Raw genomic sequence first — 19,924 nt, 5'->3', positions numbered from 1 at the left:
AGAAAAATATTACTGAAAATTATAATAGCATAACTTTCGCCTTAGGTGAAATCTTTCAGTGCTTCTTTATTCCCTATGAAAGGCACCTGTATTTGTGAATTTCTTATATGTCATAATAATGTGTATTATTTATATCGTTTTAAATGGGTAATGTTAGATCTGTAAAAACATTGGTGGTGATGGTGGTGGTGGTAGTGGTGGTGGTGGTGGTGGGGGGGGGGGTTCCAATAAATTGCCAACATATTATATAGAGTAGTGCTCCCTCAATAATGACGCCTGTGACCTTTTTTTTATTACTTGGGATTTCTGATGGGTTGTGCCCCCCTCCCCCTTTGCCTATACAAAGAGTAAAATTAATGCCTTGTAATGGTATTTCTGGTATAAATACTTATACCAACAAATGTTACTCAGGATCCTACTAAAAGCCCCCCCTTTTTTTGACGTTATATAAGCCTTCAATCTCTCCCCCGTCAAAAAAGCTATTGAATTATTTGCTTGTAAGGAAATCTGGAAATTAAATGTATTATATTTAAGAAGAAATACTCCTTCCTCCTATTTATTTCTTCCTCGCCTTCACCGTTTAAAAATTTCTGAATAATTTTTCTTTCTTGCTATCATAGGCATGCGCGGATCTAGAGGGGGTGTCGGGGTGGGTGGGTCCGGAACCCCCCCCCCCCCCACCTTGATATGGTATTATACCTCGGGTATGATTTTTTTAGTAAAACGTTAATTCTGCGTTATTTTTTGGATTTTTCTTATGGAATGCATTGTAAATATGTACTAGAGGAATATTTTATGAAAAAAATACATAAAAATATTTTTTGACCTGTGGGGTATATTCGAGGGGGTCCTGTCCACAAGTACCTGTGATGAATTATTGCCATGTAAATTTTGAATATTCCGTATGGCAGTAAATAAAAATAACTTCCATCCGGTAAATTCAAAATTTACAACAGACATCAGCATCACAACACTGCTTTCAACCAAACACATACTCATTATCATGTTTTTCATACATTTTTTTTAATTCCAGGCCATAAGTCCTGCTTGCACGGAGTTGGAGATGGTTGTCACAGACTGGTTAGGTGACGTAGGGTCAAGAATTTGCAAATAAAATGTAATTTGCCGATAATTGGGATATTTCGAATGTCCCTGTTTCATTGCAGGTAAACTTGTCTCTCTACCGAAGCAGTTTTTACACGAGGGAGGAGAAGGCGGGGGGTCCATTCAGGTCAGTATGTTTGTGGCATAAACTGATTCAGTGCCCCCCCCCCCTCCCCCAGTATTTATATATGTTAAAAATTAAGTTCATCATTATTAAGTTCTCCGTTAGAATTTTTAAATATTCCTCATTTGCATCTTTGTTATTAATATAAAGTTCAGTGTAAGTAATACAAAATGACATTGTAGGGTTCCGGAAGCGAGTGTATCTTCTTGGCACTTTCCGCTGCAAAACGTCATGCACAACAAAACACAGCGGAGAGGGCGCCTCGGCTTGTTGCCTACATCTCTTGTTTGGTATCTACATTTGACAGTTAAGATGAATGTGCTGTTTACAAAACATAGCCGATGCTGTTCTGCTTTATACATTTAATTAGTTTTCAATATATCTCTATTACATTTTTAATTGTATATGATGTTGGTGCACTTTTACATACCGGGGTATTAATTATTACTTTTTTTATTAATAATTTATTAATAATTAATCAATATTAATTTTAAAAAAAAAATTTGTATTTTTACTTGGAAGCCCCACAGACATATATTAAACATTTCGTATTCTGAGAAAACGGGGGTTTTGTCATAACTTTTTATTTATCTATTTGTGTGTGTGTGTTAAAATTCAAATTAATCTCTTACATGTTAGAATTAAAGTAAAATTATATTTGTTTCGATGGATTTCATTTTTTCATGATTTGCACTGAATTTCAAAATACATATAACAGTATAGACTTGGGGAGAATGAAAAAATAATCCTGGTTTGAGAGAAAAATATGTTATTTAGCAATAATAAAGCCTGTACAAACTGTTTTACAAATTTTTATAGCATATTTTTTACACAGGCCCGTAGGAAGCAAATTCAGTTTGGGGGGGGGGGGGGGGGGGCACAGCCATACATTTTCAGTTGACAGTTGAGAAGGCACTACCAAAAATTTCCTGACAAGCAAAAACAAAAGGTCATCAGATGTTTTTATTGAGGGGGCACAAGCATATAATATCTATGCTTATTATAGTAATCTATATATCGGCCAAATTATGGGGGGGGGGGCATGCCCCCCCCCCCGTTCCTACGTCCATGCTACATGTATGTCTTTGTGTAAAGAAAAAAACATATCGTCAGTATCAATGACATTTTTTTAAACACTTGACATCTATTTTCGGGACTTAATTCCTTTTAACTTGAAGAGTTTTTATTGCAGTAATTATTCATGAACTATTTGTACCAAGATATGCAATGATTTATCAATTTATTTTCTAAATATTTCAGGCTAATATATGTGTCCAAAAGGCTTGTTCACTGGGGTCGGTGATCCTTCGACAGATTGAAGTAGACGAAAATCTCTCCCTGTCTGTGGAAGCTTTGAAAAAAAGCATTATGGTAAACGAAAAAAAAATTGTAAAAAAATTTTTTATAAATGACTCTATTCTTTGTCATGAAATTTTAGGAAATTAGATCCCTCTGAGATGCAGGTAAACTAAATGCGGATCTGCAAACTCGCTGGTCTGAAAAAAAATTGGGATGGACGACCAGAGAGCTACAGATCTACCAAATGAAAAAAAAATATTGGACCTATTTATTGCGCACAAAAAGTGCTCATATTTCTCGATTTATTTCTCCTAATATATTTAAGTGCCATCTCATAATATTACTAACCATGTGTTAATTCCACATCAAAACATTCCTTATAACCTTTTTTTAATAGCCCTCCTGGGTCCGTAATTGAGACATCGATAATTTCGCCTATTTATAATGCCATTTTGGGTGGCAAAATAATTCGACGTACTATCGTTTCGTAAGTTTATATTGAATAAAATTTTTAAAAGATTAACTTTTATTCAAAAACAAAACATCTAATTTTAAAGAGGTTCGATCCTGAGCTTTTGAGCAGATTTTGGTCTGGACCTTTATTTATAAAATTCTGCATCATTTTTAAGTTCAAACATTAAATCTGAATTCTACAATGCAAATTAAACTTTATCCAATGAAAAAACCGCGATTAAATTCCATTCAAAGAGGATTAAGCCAGGAACTATGTTTTGTGGCGGAAGGTTTCTTAGGAGAAAATGATCACACAGAGCTGTTTTTTGCAGTGAAATATTTTATGCTGGTTCTGAAATACTTATTAAATTATTTCTTATGAATTCTTTCATTATATTGTGACAAATATAGTAAATATATTCTGAAACTCCAGGAAAAAATTTAGCCAATTTTAACATAAAATTAACACTTTTTTAGTAATATCTAAAAATTTACATCATAGACCCCCACTTTTGTTTTTATTTTCTGAATATATAAGATAACTTTGATTAATCTGCCTAAATTCAGAAAAAGTTTAAGACTTTAAAATAATTTTCTTGCTTGTTAAATTTTTAATGCCAGAAAAATCACATTTTTTGAGTGCAGAAAGGTCAAATAATTGATTATGCGAAGCAATTTGAAACTTTTTCTTAGTCACAATTTTTAAGTGTCTTTTTTCAAATAGACTAATAGTTTAATTTGTCCCATGATTTATTTGGATAAAAACATTGGAGGGAAAACGTCGAAGATGTGATTTTTGATTAAGACATAAATTTCAGTGCAAAAAGGTCATATTAAATGTACTGTAGCGCCATAAGAAGCGTATTGACCCCCATTTTTTGTTTTGATTTTTAATTAAGCTATGTGTGTAGAAACTAAAAATATACTTGACCAAAAAAGTTTAAGACTTTAAATATCAGGATCCAACCTCGTTATTTAGCCAATCTAATTTTAGTTGAATTGATTATAAGTAAAATTTTTACACCGCGTGTGAAGAAATCTGAACTAGTGTAGCATAGTGTACAAGTTCCGTCACCACGACAAGGGACATTCATACACTTCGGAAATCGGGCAAATATTAGCAAATGGTACAAAAGTATCAACAAGTATAAGAATGAAATATGGAGATAACGAACAGTATTCAAGCTCAAAGTCCATTAAAACAATACAAATCGGGAGCAGAGCAAACACGGACCTCCAAAAACATCAGAGGTGGGATCAGGGTTCATGGAGGAGTGAGCATCCTCTGCCGACCGGTCACACCCGCCGTGTGCTCCTTGTCGTGATCGGTAAATAACGGAAAAGTCCGTCGACAATTCAGTGTGTAAATAATGGCCTAACAATTAGTATGAAAAACGTCAGTCAGCATATGTCTTAATGATAAATTGTATTTGCTGACAAGGTCATTGTATCGACCATAGAACTTACGAAATGATGACTTTAAACGAGACTGTTGATATTCTTGTTTCATCAACTTGTTTTTCAATAAATTACCTCGTTTTAGAAATTGTTCATACGTAGAGCATGCTCTTGCGTATCAAAATGAAATCAACTGAGAGATCTAATATTTTGTTTAAAGAGTCAGTTTAAGACTCCAAAGATGGATTTTTTGTGGAATTAGTAAACGAATATATTAGAAACACACGGTTAGCAATATTTTGAGATAGCAGATTAAATTTACGGAGAAATAAATCGAGAAAACCTTTTTCAATGGGTGGTTCTGTAGCTCTCTGGTCGTCCATCCAATATTTTTCTTTTCAGACCAGCGAGCTACAGATCTGCAGCTACAGGTAAACATTCAACTTTCTATCATTTCAGATCGACAAATCAAATGGACTCGATCCCTTTTTTGTAAGTATCAATTTTCCACTCCTCCATTTACTTTTTTCATCTTTTTATAAGAATGCTTCAAGTACTACTTGATGAGGACTGTCGGAGTTCATTCATTTGTAAAAGAGCAATATATGATAAGTGTCTCAAATGGCCCCTTAAAATGAATATCTTAATTTTACTTTATATATAGCTCTAATTTGCACGGCCATACATGTGACCTTTATTGGTAATTTTCAATTTGATCAAAATGCCATTAATTTAGAAATATGACATCATAAATTTCACGTTTTCCCGCCATTTTAGTGTATTTTGTATAAAACTGCTTATTTTCAAGCAGTTTTTCTTCCAGAAAATATTGAGCGCAGACTTGAACAAACTTAATATTTTTACCAAAGATATATCTATACAAGACTAATTACTGACAGAAAAATTATGCATGTTCCAAGCTGCGCTCTATGTTTCCCTAAGAAAAAAAAACGTCAAGAAAAAGCCCATTTTTGTCTCATTTTGGTTGGATTGCAAAAAATAGCATCATTTCTGACGTCATTTATAGCCTGTGAGTGCATAAAAATGTAAAAAATGTATTGGAAATATTTCTCTTATATATAATCTCTTCTACAAAATAAAAAGCAATTATACATATATGAATATCATTCTAAAATGTTGATTTTAAGGGGGCCAAAATTGACTCTTATCATACATAGTTCTTTCCGTCATGTGCCTGTCATGTTTGTTGATAACAAACCTTCAAACTTTTTATTTCAAATACAATAAACTAGATCTTAAAATATTAAAATAGAAATGTATATAAACTATTATACTTAAAAAAAAACTTCATAATGGAGATTGTATTCCATTAAAAAAAAATTAAGTCATGATGTAGCCTCAAGGGTATATAACCTTTAAGACAAGACGGTATAGCCTAATTTTTATCACAACCTTTTGGTTTGTATTTATAAACGGGACGACTTTTGAATTAGCTTTTCCATCGTCACCTTCCATTATTTCTATAGTAACAGTTCAATATCACCTGCATATTGTGTGTATGTCTCCCATCTGAATATATACGGAAGAGCATTCTTTGAGCACGATCAATTTTTTAAACCGAGGTAGGCTACTGACAAAGTTTATGTTACAGGACTTTCAATAATCTCGTTTATAGTCAGCATGTTGCGAATTCTATATGGCCATTATAATGGCCTTGTTTGCAAGTATAACTTATCATTTGGTCGTATTTTAACTGACATGTTTCATATCAGTTGTTAGGACATTGTTTTTAAACTAATTTTGATTACGGGTTACGGTATTCCGTTTACCTGATCAGAGGGCTCACAGCGGATATGACCGGTCGACAGGGGATACTTACTCCTCTTAGACACCTGATCCCATCTCAGGTGTTTCCAGGGTCTGTGCTTATGAGATCGATCGTTGTTTGTTATCTTTGCCTTTTTCGTTTTAAGTATTGATCATAATAATTATATCTTCTTTATCTATTAAAATCTCGTTAAATTCATTTAAAGCTTCAAATTTGCATTCCGGATTCTCTCTCTTTCTCTCTCACACATTCACAGACAGGGAGAGAAAGAAAGAGAGGTGTATTCACTTTTTCAGGTCTGTGCCACGGTGGGCACAACCTCTTGTTGTTCCTTTGATGACGTTTATGAGTTGTCGGAGATGTGCGAGAAGGAGAACCTCTGGTTGCACGTTGATGCTGCGTATGCCGGTTGTGCATTGATTTGCCCAGAATTCCACTACCTCATTAATGGGAAAGAGGTAAAATTCATTGATTTTTTTTTTTTTTGGGGGGGGGGGTTATTGATTAATACTTATACACAATTTCACATCATCCTTTTTAAATGTTTTTATTTTCGTTTCCTTTCTGATATTTTAAATGTTTAATGCATTTGTATGAGAACCGATTAAAACGACAGATATGAGGGTGCATAACAAAAAATATTATATTAACATGAATTGCAGAATATTTCCTCCATTTCGTTTAATCCACACAAATGGTTGCTGACAACAACAGAATGTGCTGTACTTTGGTAAATAACTTGCATCCGGGGACAGAGAAAGTCCTGTCTTACGTACATGTAACCCACATAAACTTTTATTCCTTTTCTTAATTCTATAAGTAATGTTTGCTTTTTTCATTAAGTTATAACTTTTGCTACTCACCTTTTAAAGGCTTTTGCTCCAACAGCTTGATTTTCTGTAATTCACTTTTAAAGTACAGATGAATATATATACTCAAAAAATCTCTCAAGGTAAATAAAAAGTCGTTAAAACTCATGAATAATAATCCTGATACCTCATTTACAATGAACTAGGAGAAAGGGATGAATGATGAAAATTTTGTGACAAAAAAGGGTTTATTTTTTTAAAGATGTATTTTTACTGGGGTATGAATTCTGAAATTGTTCTTTGAAATGGAGAGAGTACAGTACATTATCTTATTTTGTAAAGAGGATGGGATCCTGTTAAAAAAAAAAAAGAAAGAACTTCTTAGGAGTACTCCTGCATTATTCTTGTTAGCTTATACCGATTTTTTTGCTTCTGATTATCTGATTTGCAGTGTATCTTTTATTCGGTGGCAGTTTGTCTCAAACGAGCTTTTGTCTGTATTTGCAAAACTTTTAATTCAACAAATGTTTCAGATATATGCTCATCTTTCATCTTTATATTAAGTAACATAATAATATGTATGTCAATTTTACAGGAATCATATTGTCACACCCTGTATATCTCTGTTTCCGGGATTCTATTATCATATTGTCACACCCTGTATATCTCTGTTTCCGGGATTCTATTATCATATTGTCACACCCTGTATATCACTGTTACAGGGATATTATTATCATACTGTTACATCATGTGTCATGTGTGTCACACCGTGAGTATTACGGTTTCAAGGACACCCTCTGTCATTTTTTATTATATCACAATATTGTTCAGTATATAGTTAAGTATTACAGAACGTATTCAATTATTGGAGTCATCCTTATAGCAGTAATATACAAGATTGCATTGATAAAGAATGAGAACTTTGACTTCCTTACATACGTACATGTATCTCAGTGTTCCACAGAGAATTCGAATTCTGCCTAGTTCATAAGGGCAAAGAATGAAATTTTTGCTATATACTATTATCGTTACTTTTTGCAAGGGTGAAGAACAAAAAATCTCTTAACGATTGCCTCGCTGCTAATGCCACGTATCTACAACATAAACATCAAGGTAGGACATGTTGAAGTGCTAGTTGTATTTGTGCATTTTTTTTAAATTTAAGTTAAAAAATATGTTTTATGTATTTTAAAGAATACACTTTTTCAAGAAAATCTCTATATTAATACGTTTGTAAACAATATCTCGAATAACCACACTTGACACCCTTAAATTCGTTTTAACTCCCAAATTTGTCTAAAAACTGTGCTTTGCTCACGCGCGGGAATTGGTTGTCGACTGGCCAAATATTGAATATGAATCGATTTCCCTCTTTTGTGGTATAAGGTTAAGGGAAGTCCTATCAGGATCATCTTTGAAAACTTTTGCTATCTTTTTTTTTATTGACGAAAAGTTATGGGCCATGTCACAACCTAGAACATGCTATTTTATTATGGATACCACAATATTAAACACTGTTCAGTTTGATCTTGTTTTGTCTGCTATAACCTGATATATTGATTTCTGTATTACATTGTAGCTGAAACAACTGACTTCCGAGTATGTATTATTTGAATATAGTTTCCACTTAACTATATCTAACTGATAATTTAGACCACCCTTACATGTAATTACATAAGCTTGGAGTATTTTGTGTAACTTGTATTTATAAAAGGCATCTGCTTTTTCCACAACTTTTGACAGTGCGTGTATTAAAGGAATAAAAGCTTCTAATTAATTATATTTAATTGAACTAGAGGGTCTAGCAATCATTTTTTTTTACTCAAACTTGTCAGTTTTCTTCTTTTTTTTTTTCTCGTGCTGAATCAATTTCGACCGTAATTTGGTAAATAACACCTTTTAAAAATATAAATTGCAAACCCCTCTGTATGGGACAGAGATTAAAAATAGTTAGTTTTAATAAGAAAAGAGAATAATATACATGTGAATAAATTTATCTCTTTCAGAATCACTTGGCAAGAGGGTTCAAAATAGTTATTCAAAAAGTTTCCATTTGTCAAGGTCATCTTATGTCCATTGCTTTCATTGGCCGATGTGAACTATATGAGGAAACAAGCTGTACTTTAGAATATTCATTTAAAATCATTACAAATAGAATTTAATGTTACTTTCATCCCGTAGTCAAAATGGAACTGCAGAATCGACTCTTAGTGATATACAACTTATAAAAAATACGACAAAGTTTGCTCATCAGAAAATTTAAGATTTTCCTCTCATGGAGATAAATCGCTATTTGTTTAAATCTTGAATATTCAAAGAAAGTAACAATAAGGGCACACACATTTTGCTGTTGTTCTTCATTAGGAAAGAGGTTTAGGCCTATCGTTCTTAAAGTTATATTTGCATGCAGGCATCAGAATTTCGCATATTTAAAAATCTGGACCAATACAATCTTTTGAAATTTTAGAACTGGGGCATTGGAATCACTAGACCATTTCGAGCTCTCAAACTGTGGTTTGTGCTGCGTTTGTACGGCATCAGTGGATTACAAGAGTTTATTAGAAGGGTAAACATCGATTTGATTCGTTTATTTCATAAATTCTGCAGATAACTTACTTGGCAGTAGAATTTCACACTACATGTAGCTTCCTTTTCAGCATATCAAATTGGCCAAGAGGATGAAAGACCACATTGAAAGCAACCATGTGTTCGAAATAGTTGGAAAATCAAATCTAGGATTGGTGGCATTTTGTATTAAGGTATTGTTAGCGATTTATATCCTGTTTGATGTTTAACGGCGTATGCCCTTGATCTTCGAATACAAGTTCATGGTATTTTGACTTTTCATATCCTCCCTTAAAAGGCACCGTCAGTTTGCATAGTGTTTGCATAATTATGACTCTATAGTCAGTGTCTATAAAACTATTATGATGTCATTACTATCGTTGTTTTACAGAGGATTAATTCTAATTTTAGAAGAATTCAGTCAATAAATGCTCTTTTGGATGCTTTATCTTGAAAGCTATTTTATAATTGATCATGTGATCCAGTTGAGCTCACCAAAGACTTGGGAATGATAGAAAAAAATTATATACAAAGCCTAGAGAAGCTTACGCCATGGTAGTGTGTCTGTCATCCGGTCTTTTGTCTATCTGTATAATCTATTATTTTTTAAGCGTTAATCCACCTACAGTGTTGGTTCGATTTCAATAAAACTCGGTAGACCACACTGAGAACTTATTTCTCATTCTCTATTTATTATCATTTTTTGATTTTGACAAACATTGTTGCCTTGGTTACTAAACATAAGAGACTCAGTGAAATTCTTTACAAATGCTACTTCTTTTACAATTTTAATACGATTTCAACAAAACTTGGTAAACATATTACACTACTAAGATACATAATTCTGTAAATATCTGTTTTTGATTTCGATGAACGTTGGTGCCATGGTTACTAAAAGATACTCGTGAAATTCTTTCAAACAATTTTGATGAATGATGTAAAAGTTGCAATTTGACTAAAGTGTTGAAATCTTTCAAAACGCTACTTTTTTTTCTTTTTTAATAAAACCCGGTACACAAGACACACAATTCTAGTTATCGATAATACCATACCTCCTAAATAGGAATATATGAAAATCTTTCAAAATGCTATTTCTCCAACAATTTTGATTTAATTGCAACAAAAAGCAATACAAGTATCATCAGGATACATAGTTCTACAAAGGCGAATTACATTTCCCCCCTTTTATTTACACAACCCAGTTGAGGTACAGTCTCATCAGAGTCTTCTATTTACTTAGATTGATGTGACCCATTACTCTTTGTACGTGTTTTTCTTCGATGAAGAAAGGTTAGCACTAGATGGTACAAACTACTCAACACAAAAATGAAGGAGATGGGTGAACAAGGCGCGCAGAATGCCTATAGCTTCAGATATATAAAAATCAGAATCAATTTGTGAATTTAGTATTAAGATTAAAATTCTCAATATTGAAATTTATGAAATTATGACAAAAAACTTTTCTGAGGAAAATTTTCCCGGCAAGAATTACTCTCTTATTAAAAAGATGATGTAGTATTCGTTGAGTTCGAACCCTAGCAATAAAAATCCAGAGTGTGATTTTCCTTTGAGACTAACACGCTAACCACTACGCCACACGTCTCTTAATGAATTGTGGCATTTAAATCGAAATGTGATATGACACTTAAATAAATGGACTTAGTATTTCTTGGAAAGATGCGAATGTTGTGTCATTAAAGTGTATTTTTTAAGGTATAGTGGGTCTTTGCTCCATTTTTTTGTTGACCAAAAAATGTACATTTTTTCGCAAACTTTGAGGATAAACTTTGAAAAAAAATGGAGCCACTCATTTCGAAAAATTGTGTTTTAATATGAGAAAATGATCCTTTTTGCCCTCTGTAGTCTTTGTAGTGTGTATGCTATTTCATAGGCAAATAATTTCAAACTTAGTAAGATTTTTGCAAATTAGGGAGATATTTTACATAAAGTATACTTAAATTTTAGATGAAATATCAAAGAAAATATTGTTATAATTAAGATTTAATTTTCACCTTCATGTTTGTTGCACTATAGGCATTGCGCTTGCCTTGTTCGCCCATCTTCTTTTACTATATTCGACGATTCAACCTTTTATGATAATAATGATCATGAGCTTTCTTAACAAAGCTTGCGCAATACATTACATTTCGGTATATTTCCGAAAAAAGTGGGAATATTTTCTTAAACACACATCAAGTATATTTATAAAAGTCAAATACATTTGTATTTGCTGTGCTTAGGACCATATCAAGTTAATGGTGTGTATCATAAGTAAAACCTTGACCTTAGTGCCCTCTTATTAAAGGTCAATGTCACTGATCCGAACTCTTTCTTTGCCAGATCGGTAAATTTTTAAAACTTTTAAATTTGGAATACGTGCAACGTGGAGAGGTCATGTTACCAATTTTTATAGACTAATGGTTTCTAGTTTAAGGTTCAAAATCCCTCTGTTCACTAATATAAAATGTTGCTCTAACGCTTATAATTTTCCAAAATAAAAATTTATTTTTTGAATAAAATGCAAACAATTTTAGCATAGCTTGCAGGGAAAAACTGGTAAAAAGGACATTTCAACTTGACATATTTATAAAGGAATAAAAGACTTTTATTCCGTTAAGAGTTATCTCTCTTATCAGTACCAAAGAACCGTAACGTCACATATATTTTCAGGGACCCAGTAAACTGACTACTACACTTCTGCGTAATATTAATGAATCTGGTAACTTACACCTGACGGAAGCTTCTGTCAACGGTCGTTCCGTCATCCGATACGTCGTCTGCGCCGAGAAGGCAAAGGAAAAGGATGTAGATTTCGCATGGAGTGTCATCTCTTCTGCTGCTGACGGAATATTTTCTGCTAGAGGATGACAGCTCATTTATTGCTGCTCCAAGTTCTGAAAAAAAACTAAAGTGATCTTGTGCTTTTAAGAAATTATGTATCCCGACTGATTTTAAAAGATTACAATTGTATTTTTAGTGGGAATCTTAAATCTTTTTGTTTTCTCCATTTTATAAGGGAGCTTTTGCCAACCAAAAATAATGTATTTCTTATTGCTATTATTTACTCGCTTGTATTTTTGAAAAATATGTATATATTTACAGTGTCTATAAAAAAAAATGTTGCCTTGCTATTTTTATATGTACTCAAAAGTCTTTGGTGAAGCATATTGTTAGCTTTGTCTTGTCTTCAGAGACAAGGCTTTACACTTCATATATTATGATTACCCTAAAGTTGAGAATTGCTTTAAGTGAGAGTCATCTGATACCAACAAAGCAAGGAATAGCCAACTGTATGCAGTCTTTCTAGTTTGTAGCTTTTGATGCATATGTATGGATGAAGAAATTGTTTTAACTCATGGTCTACAGATAAATTTTCTTTTAGGATTCATGGTGAAGGAAGAGTTTTATCAGTAAAGAACATGTATAGCAAGCATCAGTTTTATTATCATCCCCTTTCCCCGAAAAAGGGGGACATATTGTTTAGCATCCATCGGTCGGTAGACCAAGTGTTCCGCTCAATATCTTGAGAACCCTTCAGATGACAGACATCAAACTTGGTACATTGGTACCCCCTGAAGAGTAAATGACTACTATAGATTTTGAGTTCACAAGGTCAAATGTCAAACTACTATAGACGTAAGATAATACAATGTATTATACAATGTATAATACAATATCTTGAAAACCATTTATTTAACTGTTGTGAACTGGTTTTCATTATAAAATACATGACCTCTATTGATTGTGAGGTCAAAGGTCAAGGGTCAAACTGGAAACAGGAAGATTTTGACTGCTCAGTTTGCTTGATAGGTATCAAACTTGGTACCGATCGCAGTAGCTTAGTGGTAGGGCGTGATCGGGAGGTCTGGATTCGATTCTCGTTCCTGCAGCAGCGTCAAACCCACGAAGTGATTGTTCCTTCGCGAAACGCCCAGCATTAGAAGTGAAGTCACGGGTCTTTCGGTAGGCATTGGCACGATAAAGAACCCTCACTGCTCAATGGTGTCGAGTATAGGTTCTGAAGCCTTCACTAGTATTTTGTGACGTCTCATATGAGTGAAAAATTCTCGTAAGAAACGGAAAACAACACAAAAATCAATCAAGAAAACTTGGTACACGGGTTCCAGTTGAGTAGATCATCTATGATCACTGTAGATTATGAGGTCACAAGTCAAAGGTCAAGGGTTAAACCGGACATAGGAATATATTGACTTCTCAATATCTTGAGAACCCTTTGCGTGACAGACATCAAGCTTGGTACATTGGTTCCCTTAAAGGAATAGATGATACCTATTGATTTTGACTTCCTAAGATCAAAGGTCAAATTGGACATAGGAGTATATTGACCGCTCAATATCTTACGAACTCTTTGCTTTACAGACATATCCAATTTGTTACAATGGTTCTCCTAAAGGATTAGATGACCCCTGTGCTTATGACATGACAAGGTCAAGGGTTAAACTGGACATACGAAGATATTGACCACTCAATATCTTGAAAACCCTTGTGGAGTAATTGTGAGGTCACAAGTCAAAGGTCAAACTACTCTAGACTTAGGGAGGTATTGTCTTCTTAATATTTTGAGAATATTTTACTTTACAGACATCAAACTTGGTACATTGGTTCTCTTTAAGGAATATATGACCACTGTTGATTTTGTGGTCACAAGGTCAAGGGTCAAATTTCACAGTCTTTAAGGTTTTTAATTCATTGATTGCCATTATGGTTCATTTGTTATTGGTGTGGGATGACACCTAGCAAATGGATGTCATGCCCACATCAGTCTAGCCAGGTACAAAACCTATACGGACCTCATAACTGTCAAATATGACTAAATGCTTTTTAGGTAATGTTCAAATAATAACCCCTCCTTTATAGGAATTTGTAACGACCCTAAAGCTCAGACACAACACACAAATCGTACATACATAAATTAATAAATATTTTACAGCTGCAATTCTTGGAGGGATAGGAAGAAGGACAGACTAAAATTATGTAAAAAAGGTATAATATTTAAATAACATTTTATATGTTATCTATGTTATGGAGGACCACCAGGAGAACAATAAGGGGAAACAGACAGCTTCCAAAATATTTCAAATAAAAAACAAAGTTTTTTTTTTATTTGTATTCAACATATAATTAAGTTCGAGGAATTTTACAACATTTGCTCTACTGCAGTATCTATTTTCTAAATGTTTCCCTTTTTTCTGAAAAAGCTGAACATTCTAAAATATAGTCATAGTTATCATCTATTTTCCTTTCATTGTTTCTACAGGTAGATGATGATTTGATGTACGAAATTACGTCAATACTTTCTTTTGTTTTGGATGTAAAATGTTAATAGGGTAAACTGATCGCAAGTCGAACGCCTATCTATATTCACCGACCATAGGCACCCCCCAGCTTAATTGTTAAAAAATATATATCTACTATACTATAAACATAACAAGGTTATGTTTATAGTATAGTAGATATATATTTTTTAACAATTAAGCAGGGGAGTGCCTATGATCGTAAGTCGAACACATTCGACCACAAGTCGAACGACTAGATATGAAGTCGAACGCCATTTATTCCAAGTCGCATGAATTACATAATTGTTAATAGGAACTGCTTTTCATGACATTAAATTAAATAGACAAACTTCTGAAAAGATTTTTTTAATCTCGTCTTTTTCATTTATAGATAGATTTTGATTCATACCAAACATTTTGACATGATTTTCATTAAATTTATTTTAATATCAAGGAAGATTGTGAAACGTTGTTGGTAATCACTGGAAATAATTTTACATTGAAGGAGGAAAGTAATACATGTAATGTAGAATTCAGTCAACATTATCAATTTGCAAAATTTTTCATTGATCCTCCACCTTTTCTGTTGATTTATCTTATTTCTCTCTGTATTCATTTTTTTCCAGTTTTATATGCTTTGTCTCTCTTTTTTTCATCCTCCGTTGAACATGTTTGAAGCCCAATTTGAAGTTATGGCAAAAACGTTTTGCTTTTTTTTTTTTTTTTTTTTGACATCGATCACTGTTTGTTATCTTCATTTTTTACACCTAGAAGTCTTTTCCAAGGTAACATTTCGAATGCTTAAAGTATTCGTTTCAGGCGAATTTATGTGGTCAGGACTCAATTCATTGTTTGAAGTTTCACAACTTTCTATGATAGGACTAATTTTCTTAAAGTTCGATTACTTTATTCAACGCAAAATAGTTTCAATCTAAACAATCTTGCCATGAAACAAATTCAATTTGACATATTTTAAAATCAGAAGACATAATACGATTTACAAAATTGCATAAAAATTTGATGTTGAATATTTATTTCTTCAGAAATTTTTAAATCTTTCATGCGGATTTAAACCATTCAAATTATCTCTATAAGCTTTCGTTTTTCTTTTTCTTTAATCAAATGTTAATCCTCTGTTACGGCCCCTATTTTCCTGAGATCTCAACAAATCTTATTTTTTACTGGAACTGGCGCAAACATACTTGCAGCATTGTTGTTTTTTTTAAGGGGGGGGGGGGGGCGAAAAAAAGATTCAAGACAACGTACCTGAAAAAGGTGAAGATAGGGAACGGAATCGATCTCAAGAAAATCTAGAGACAATACAAATCTGTGAAAAGGATATAAAACACGAACCCCCGGAAATTCCAGAGGTGGGATCAGGTGCCTAGGAGAAGTAAGTTGACCAGTCACACCCGCCATCAGTCTTTGAAATAACCCGGGAGTCCGATGCCCGGGACCTGGTAAAATTGCGGGCGGGCATGTAAAAAATGAAGATTCACATGCCCACTGGGCATTTGTAATGTTTTCTCCATTATAGACCGACTTTTATATAAAAATATTTTACACAATGGATTGCAATCTATACTTTCGTTTCTGATATTAAAGTGTGTACGGTATTTTATTCCATGACAGCTCCTTTTCCCTGTTTGTTTCTAATTGGCATTTCTTGATTTTTTGTGTGTGAAAATTTGAATAGTAGTTTAGTAAAATACCCGGTAAATAAAATCAAAAGAAATTACATTTACGTCAGAAGTTATCGTTACCCCCCCCCCTTTTTTCAACATGTTCAATTGTTCAATACTCGTTTATTAAATCCAGATTTCTTCAAAAATAGCAATGATTACCAAATTTTGGTAGATTTATTATTTATTGTAGATTCACTGACCTCTTTTAACAGCCCTGTTTATACATGTATTTAATGTACCAAATAAATATACCGTCAGTAGTCAAGTAAATAGGTGAAATTTATTTTTTATTACCTAATGTAACAATATCATTAAAACAGACAAGTATATATTTACTAAATAAGTTGACCAAAGAAGTGCATACACATTTTGAAATCAATTTCACAGGTGTCATATGCAATGAAGCGTAACTAACTAATCCCTGTCGTCTTTCTACTGTTGTTGAAATGCACGAGATGTGTACACATTGTGTACACAAACTGTAATTACACTGTAGGATTTTTACATGGAATCCAAATTCAGTGTGTTAAAAACTGCATGCATGTTTCCCGTAATGATAAACTACTACATTTCAAAATTTTCGGTAATGCATTACAGCAATAAAAAGTACATGTATATGTTCTTGACCACCCGAAAGAATATTTTTCACTCTTGGAAATTTTTGGTTGTTGGTCCATTCTTGTATAAACAATGGTTCATACACTGTAAAGACAGCTTTTTTTTTATTTCATAAAGTTAAATTTTGAGTAGGGCATATAAACTTGGTAAAAGTAGTAGATGAGATGCCCGACGGGCATGCGTTGAAAAAAAAAATTGTTGTGAAGACTGCGCCATGAGCCAGCAAAAACAAAGAAGTAATTATCTCCAATCTCGAAAATTCTAAGGGGGGGGGGGGTCCAACTGTTTCAACAATAAGCTTTTTGGCTACATAAAACGGGGCGATTTTACCGTGCTGCAATAAATTAGGGGAGGGGTTGCAACTAGACTTTTCAATGAACATTTTCAAACTAAATTTACAGTAAAATATTATGTTCGAAAATATACTTCGTGCTTGCGGAGCGTCAGATCTTCTTAATTAAATATTCATCTTTGTTTGTCTTTTCACTGTCGTGGTAAATGGATAAAGCATTAAGAACCCACCCTTAACATGTATTGGGCTCTGGAGAGCACTGAAAACATTGGCAGGCGCAGACCCAGGTATTTTTTTTTTCGAGAGAGGGGAGGGGGCACTACATTAAAAAAAAATCCAACTCACAAATTTGTTGATAAAAAGGAAAGAAAACTCCTTTCCCCAGCATGAGGATTTTTGCACAAAGTTTAAAACTTGATTTTAGACGTAATTGCCAAAATAGATAGCCTACATCTGAATTTGCTATATTACAGTTAAAATGATCAAGTAAATTGTGGTCTGAATCATGGAATAATTAAAGTACTGGTGGCACAGGTTTGTTTGTTTGTTCGTTTGTTTGTTTTTGTTTGTTTGTTTTTTTGTTGTTGTTTTTTTTTTTTTTTTTTTTGAATGGAAAGAGTTGATTCATTTTCTTCTAAAATAATATAATTTTTATAAATCTTATAAAGCTTTTATTCTCTCTTGTATAAATTGTGGTATTTTTATCGTTGTTTCTAGTGTCGAACACTGATCGACTTGCGATCATTTTCGGTGTTCGACTCCATATCATTTTTCGATATTAATTCAATGAGCTTTGGTTAATTATTTTGCGAATTATGTATCCAAAACCATATAAAAACAGCTTTTAAAATTATTGATTGGTATAAATCTGTCTTTTAAAGTATTGATTAGCTTATTTGGTAAATGTTTGGAGCTTTGAAACAACATGGATAATTCATTTACGACAGAAAATTTGGAGAAATCACCTTCAAATTTCCCGGCACCTAGAACTATTAACAGAAGAGTTCGACTTAGAAAAGATAACTCTAATTGATTAAATGGATAAAAAAGAAGACAGATAATCAAGAGTTGCCTACCATTTATTGTTTATCAAAAGGTGTAGGTGAGGTTTAAAATGCGTTCGACTCGCGGTCATGTTTGACTTTCGATCAGTTTACCCTATACATTTCCCATCCAGAAATGGTTTTAAAGAGATGTAAATCTGGCCTGTGGAAGAACTATTTAAGTAAGTTGACTTTATCTGAATTAACTGGTCGTTTACAGAACATGAAATTGTCAACATTGCAGGGACGTAGCATCATTTTTTTAGTGGTAAGGGTGGGTAGCCAGAAGAAAAAAAATTAACATGTCTGGGGAAAAAAGCGAGACAAGCAGAAAAAAGGGGGGGGGGAGATTGTCCAACTCAAAAATGCTATTTCGGGAAGGGGGGGGGGGCAGTACCAAGTTTATTCCTACATGCACTACTACATTATCCTTATTTGACAATACTGCAACAAAAAAGGGGGCAACCGGCCTTTCAGTGAACATGTGCAATAGTAAAAAGTTATGTTTGGAAAAAAGTGGGGAAGGGGATGCCCCCCACACCCCCGATGCTACGTGCCTGCATTGTTTATAAACATATATGTAAAGAATAATACTATATTGAAAATATTAATAGTCATGCCAGTGGACTGATTATATGAAACAAATTTTAAACAACTGTGAACTATGAGCAAGATGTTGTCGATGTAAAATGGATAACTGCTATAGTAAATCGGAATTTATATGTAAACCATTTGCCCAGTATATGTAAATCATTCTCCTGAAAACATTATAATATAATGGGGATCATCAAGCCTTAATGAATCAGCGAGATATGTTGCTTTACAGAAGATGATATTCTAAAGTAAATGGTAATTTATGAAAAAAGAAAACAAAGAATATTCCAAGCTCATCTCTCTACCGGCAGGAAGTTAATATACTTGTTTTCGTAGTATCTATGATTCTAAGATGATGGCCTGCAGGAAAGGAAAAATAACATTAAGGTATGTCACCCGTCAGCCTTTTAGAAAAGTTCAGTCAGAACCTCTTACTTAAAAACTATTTATTACAATTCAATCTTTATAACATATTTCAATTAAACAATCTAAAATGTTTAACAATTAAAAAACTGCTCAAAAATTCATGAAGAAGCAAGATTTGTAAGGGACTACTTCTTGTGGTGGAAGGATATTAAGCAGAAAATTTTGCAAATCTACACATTTATTAAATTTAATATCTTGGAACTTTAGCCTCACATACTTTTACTCAGGGAATATTTTCCGTTATGATATGCCTGGAATATTAGATATAGGTCTCAATTTATATTTTTAAACAAAATTTACACTTTCGCTCAACAAACTTTGCCAAAAAATGAAGATATATTAAAGAAGTCGAGATAAAATTTACACAGTTTTTTTTGCCAGAAAATCCATATTTTGACCAATATTTCAAAATTTACATCACTGACCCC

The 19,924-nt window shown here is 33.1% G+C and overlaps 1 protein-coding gene across 1 annotated transcript in view; it reads left to right on the top strand.

The window, feature by feature from the left end:
* LOC133171582 (tyrosine decarboxylase-like) overlaps positions 1 to 12,604 on the top strand; it is a 16,485-nt gene extending 3,881 nt beyond the window's left edge. Inside the window, exons 3-14 of the mRNA XM_061306360.1 lie at positions 1,034 to 1,085; positions 1,167 to 1,231; positions 1,411 to 1,518; positions 2,489 to 2,599; positions 4,838 to 4,870; positions 6,464 to 6,625; positions 6,830 to 6,897; positions 8,019 to 8,089; positions 8,556 to 8,575; positions 9,444 to 9,542; positions 9,634 to 9,735; positions 12,212 to 12,604. Of these exons, the coding sequence (XP_061162344.1) occupies positions 1,034 to 1,085; positions 1,167 to 1,231; positions 1,411 to 1,518; positions 2,489 to 2,599; positions 4,838 to 4,870; positions 6,464 to 6,625; positions 6,830 to 6,897; positions 8,019 to 8,089; positions 8,556 to 8,575; positions 9,444 to 9,542; positions 9,634 to 9,735; positions 12,212 to 12,409 (1,089 nt within the window). The 3' untranslated portion in view covers positions 12,410 to 12,604. The remainder of the gene's footprint in view (positions 1 to 1,033; positions 1,086 to 1,166; positions 1,232 to 1,410; positions 1,519 to 2,488; positions 2,600 to 4,837; positions 4,871 to 6,463; positions 6,626 to 6,829; positions 6,898 to 8,018; positions 8,090 to 8,555; positions 8,576 to 9,443; positions 9,543 to 9,633; positions 9,736 to 12,211) is intronic.
* Positions 12,605 to 19,924: the final 7,320 nt, after the last annotated feature.

This window comes from Saccostrea echinata, unplaced genomic scaffold, assembly GCF_033153115.1.
Source record: "Saccostrea echinata isolate AGI-Se365-2 ecotype Australia unplaced genomic scaffold, CSIRO_AGI_Sech_v1 ptg000054l, whole genome shotgun sequence".
NCBI classification, from domain to species: domain Eukaryota; kingdom Metazoa; phylum Mollusca; class Bivalvia; order Ostreida; family Ostreidae; genus Saccostrea; species Saccostrea echinata.
This window is presented reverse-complemented; position numbering and strand designations above follow the sequence as displayed.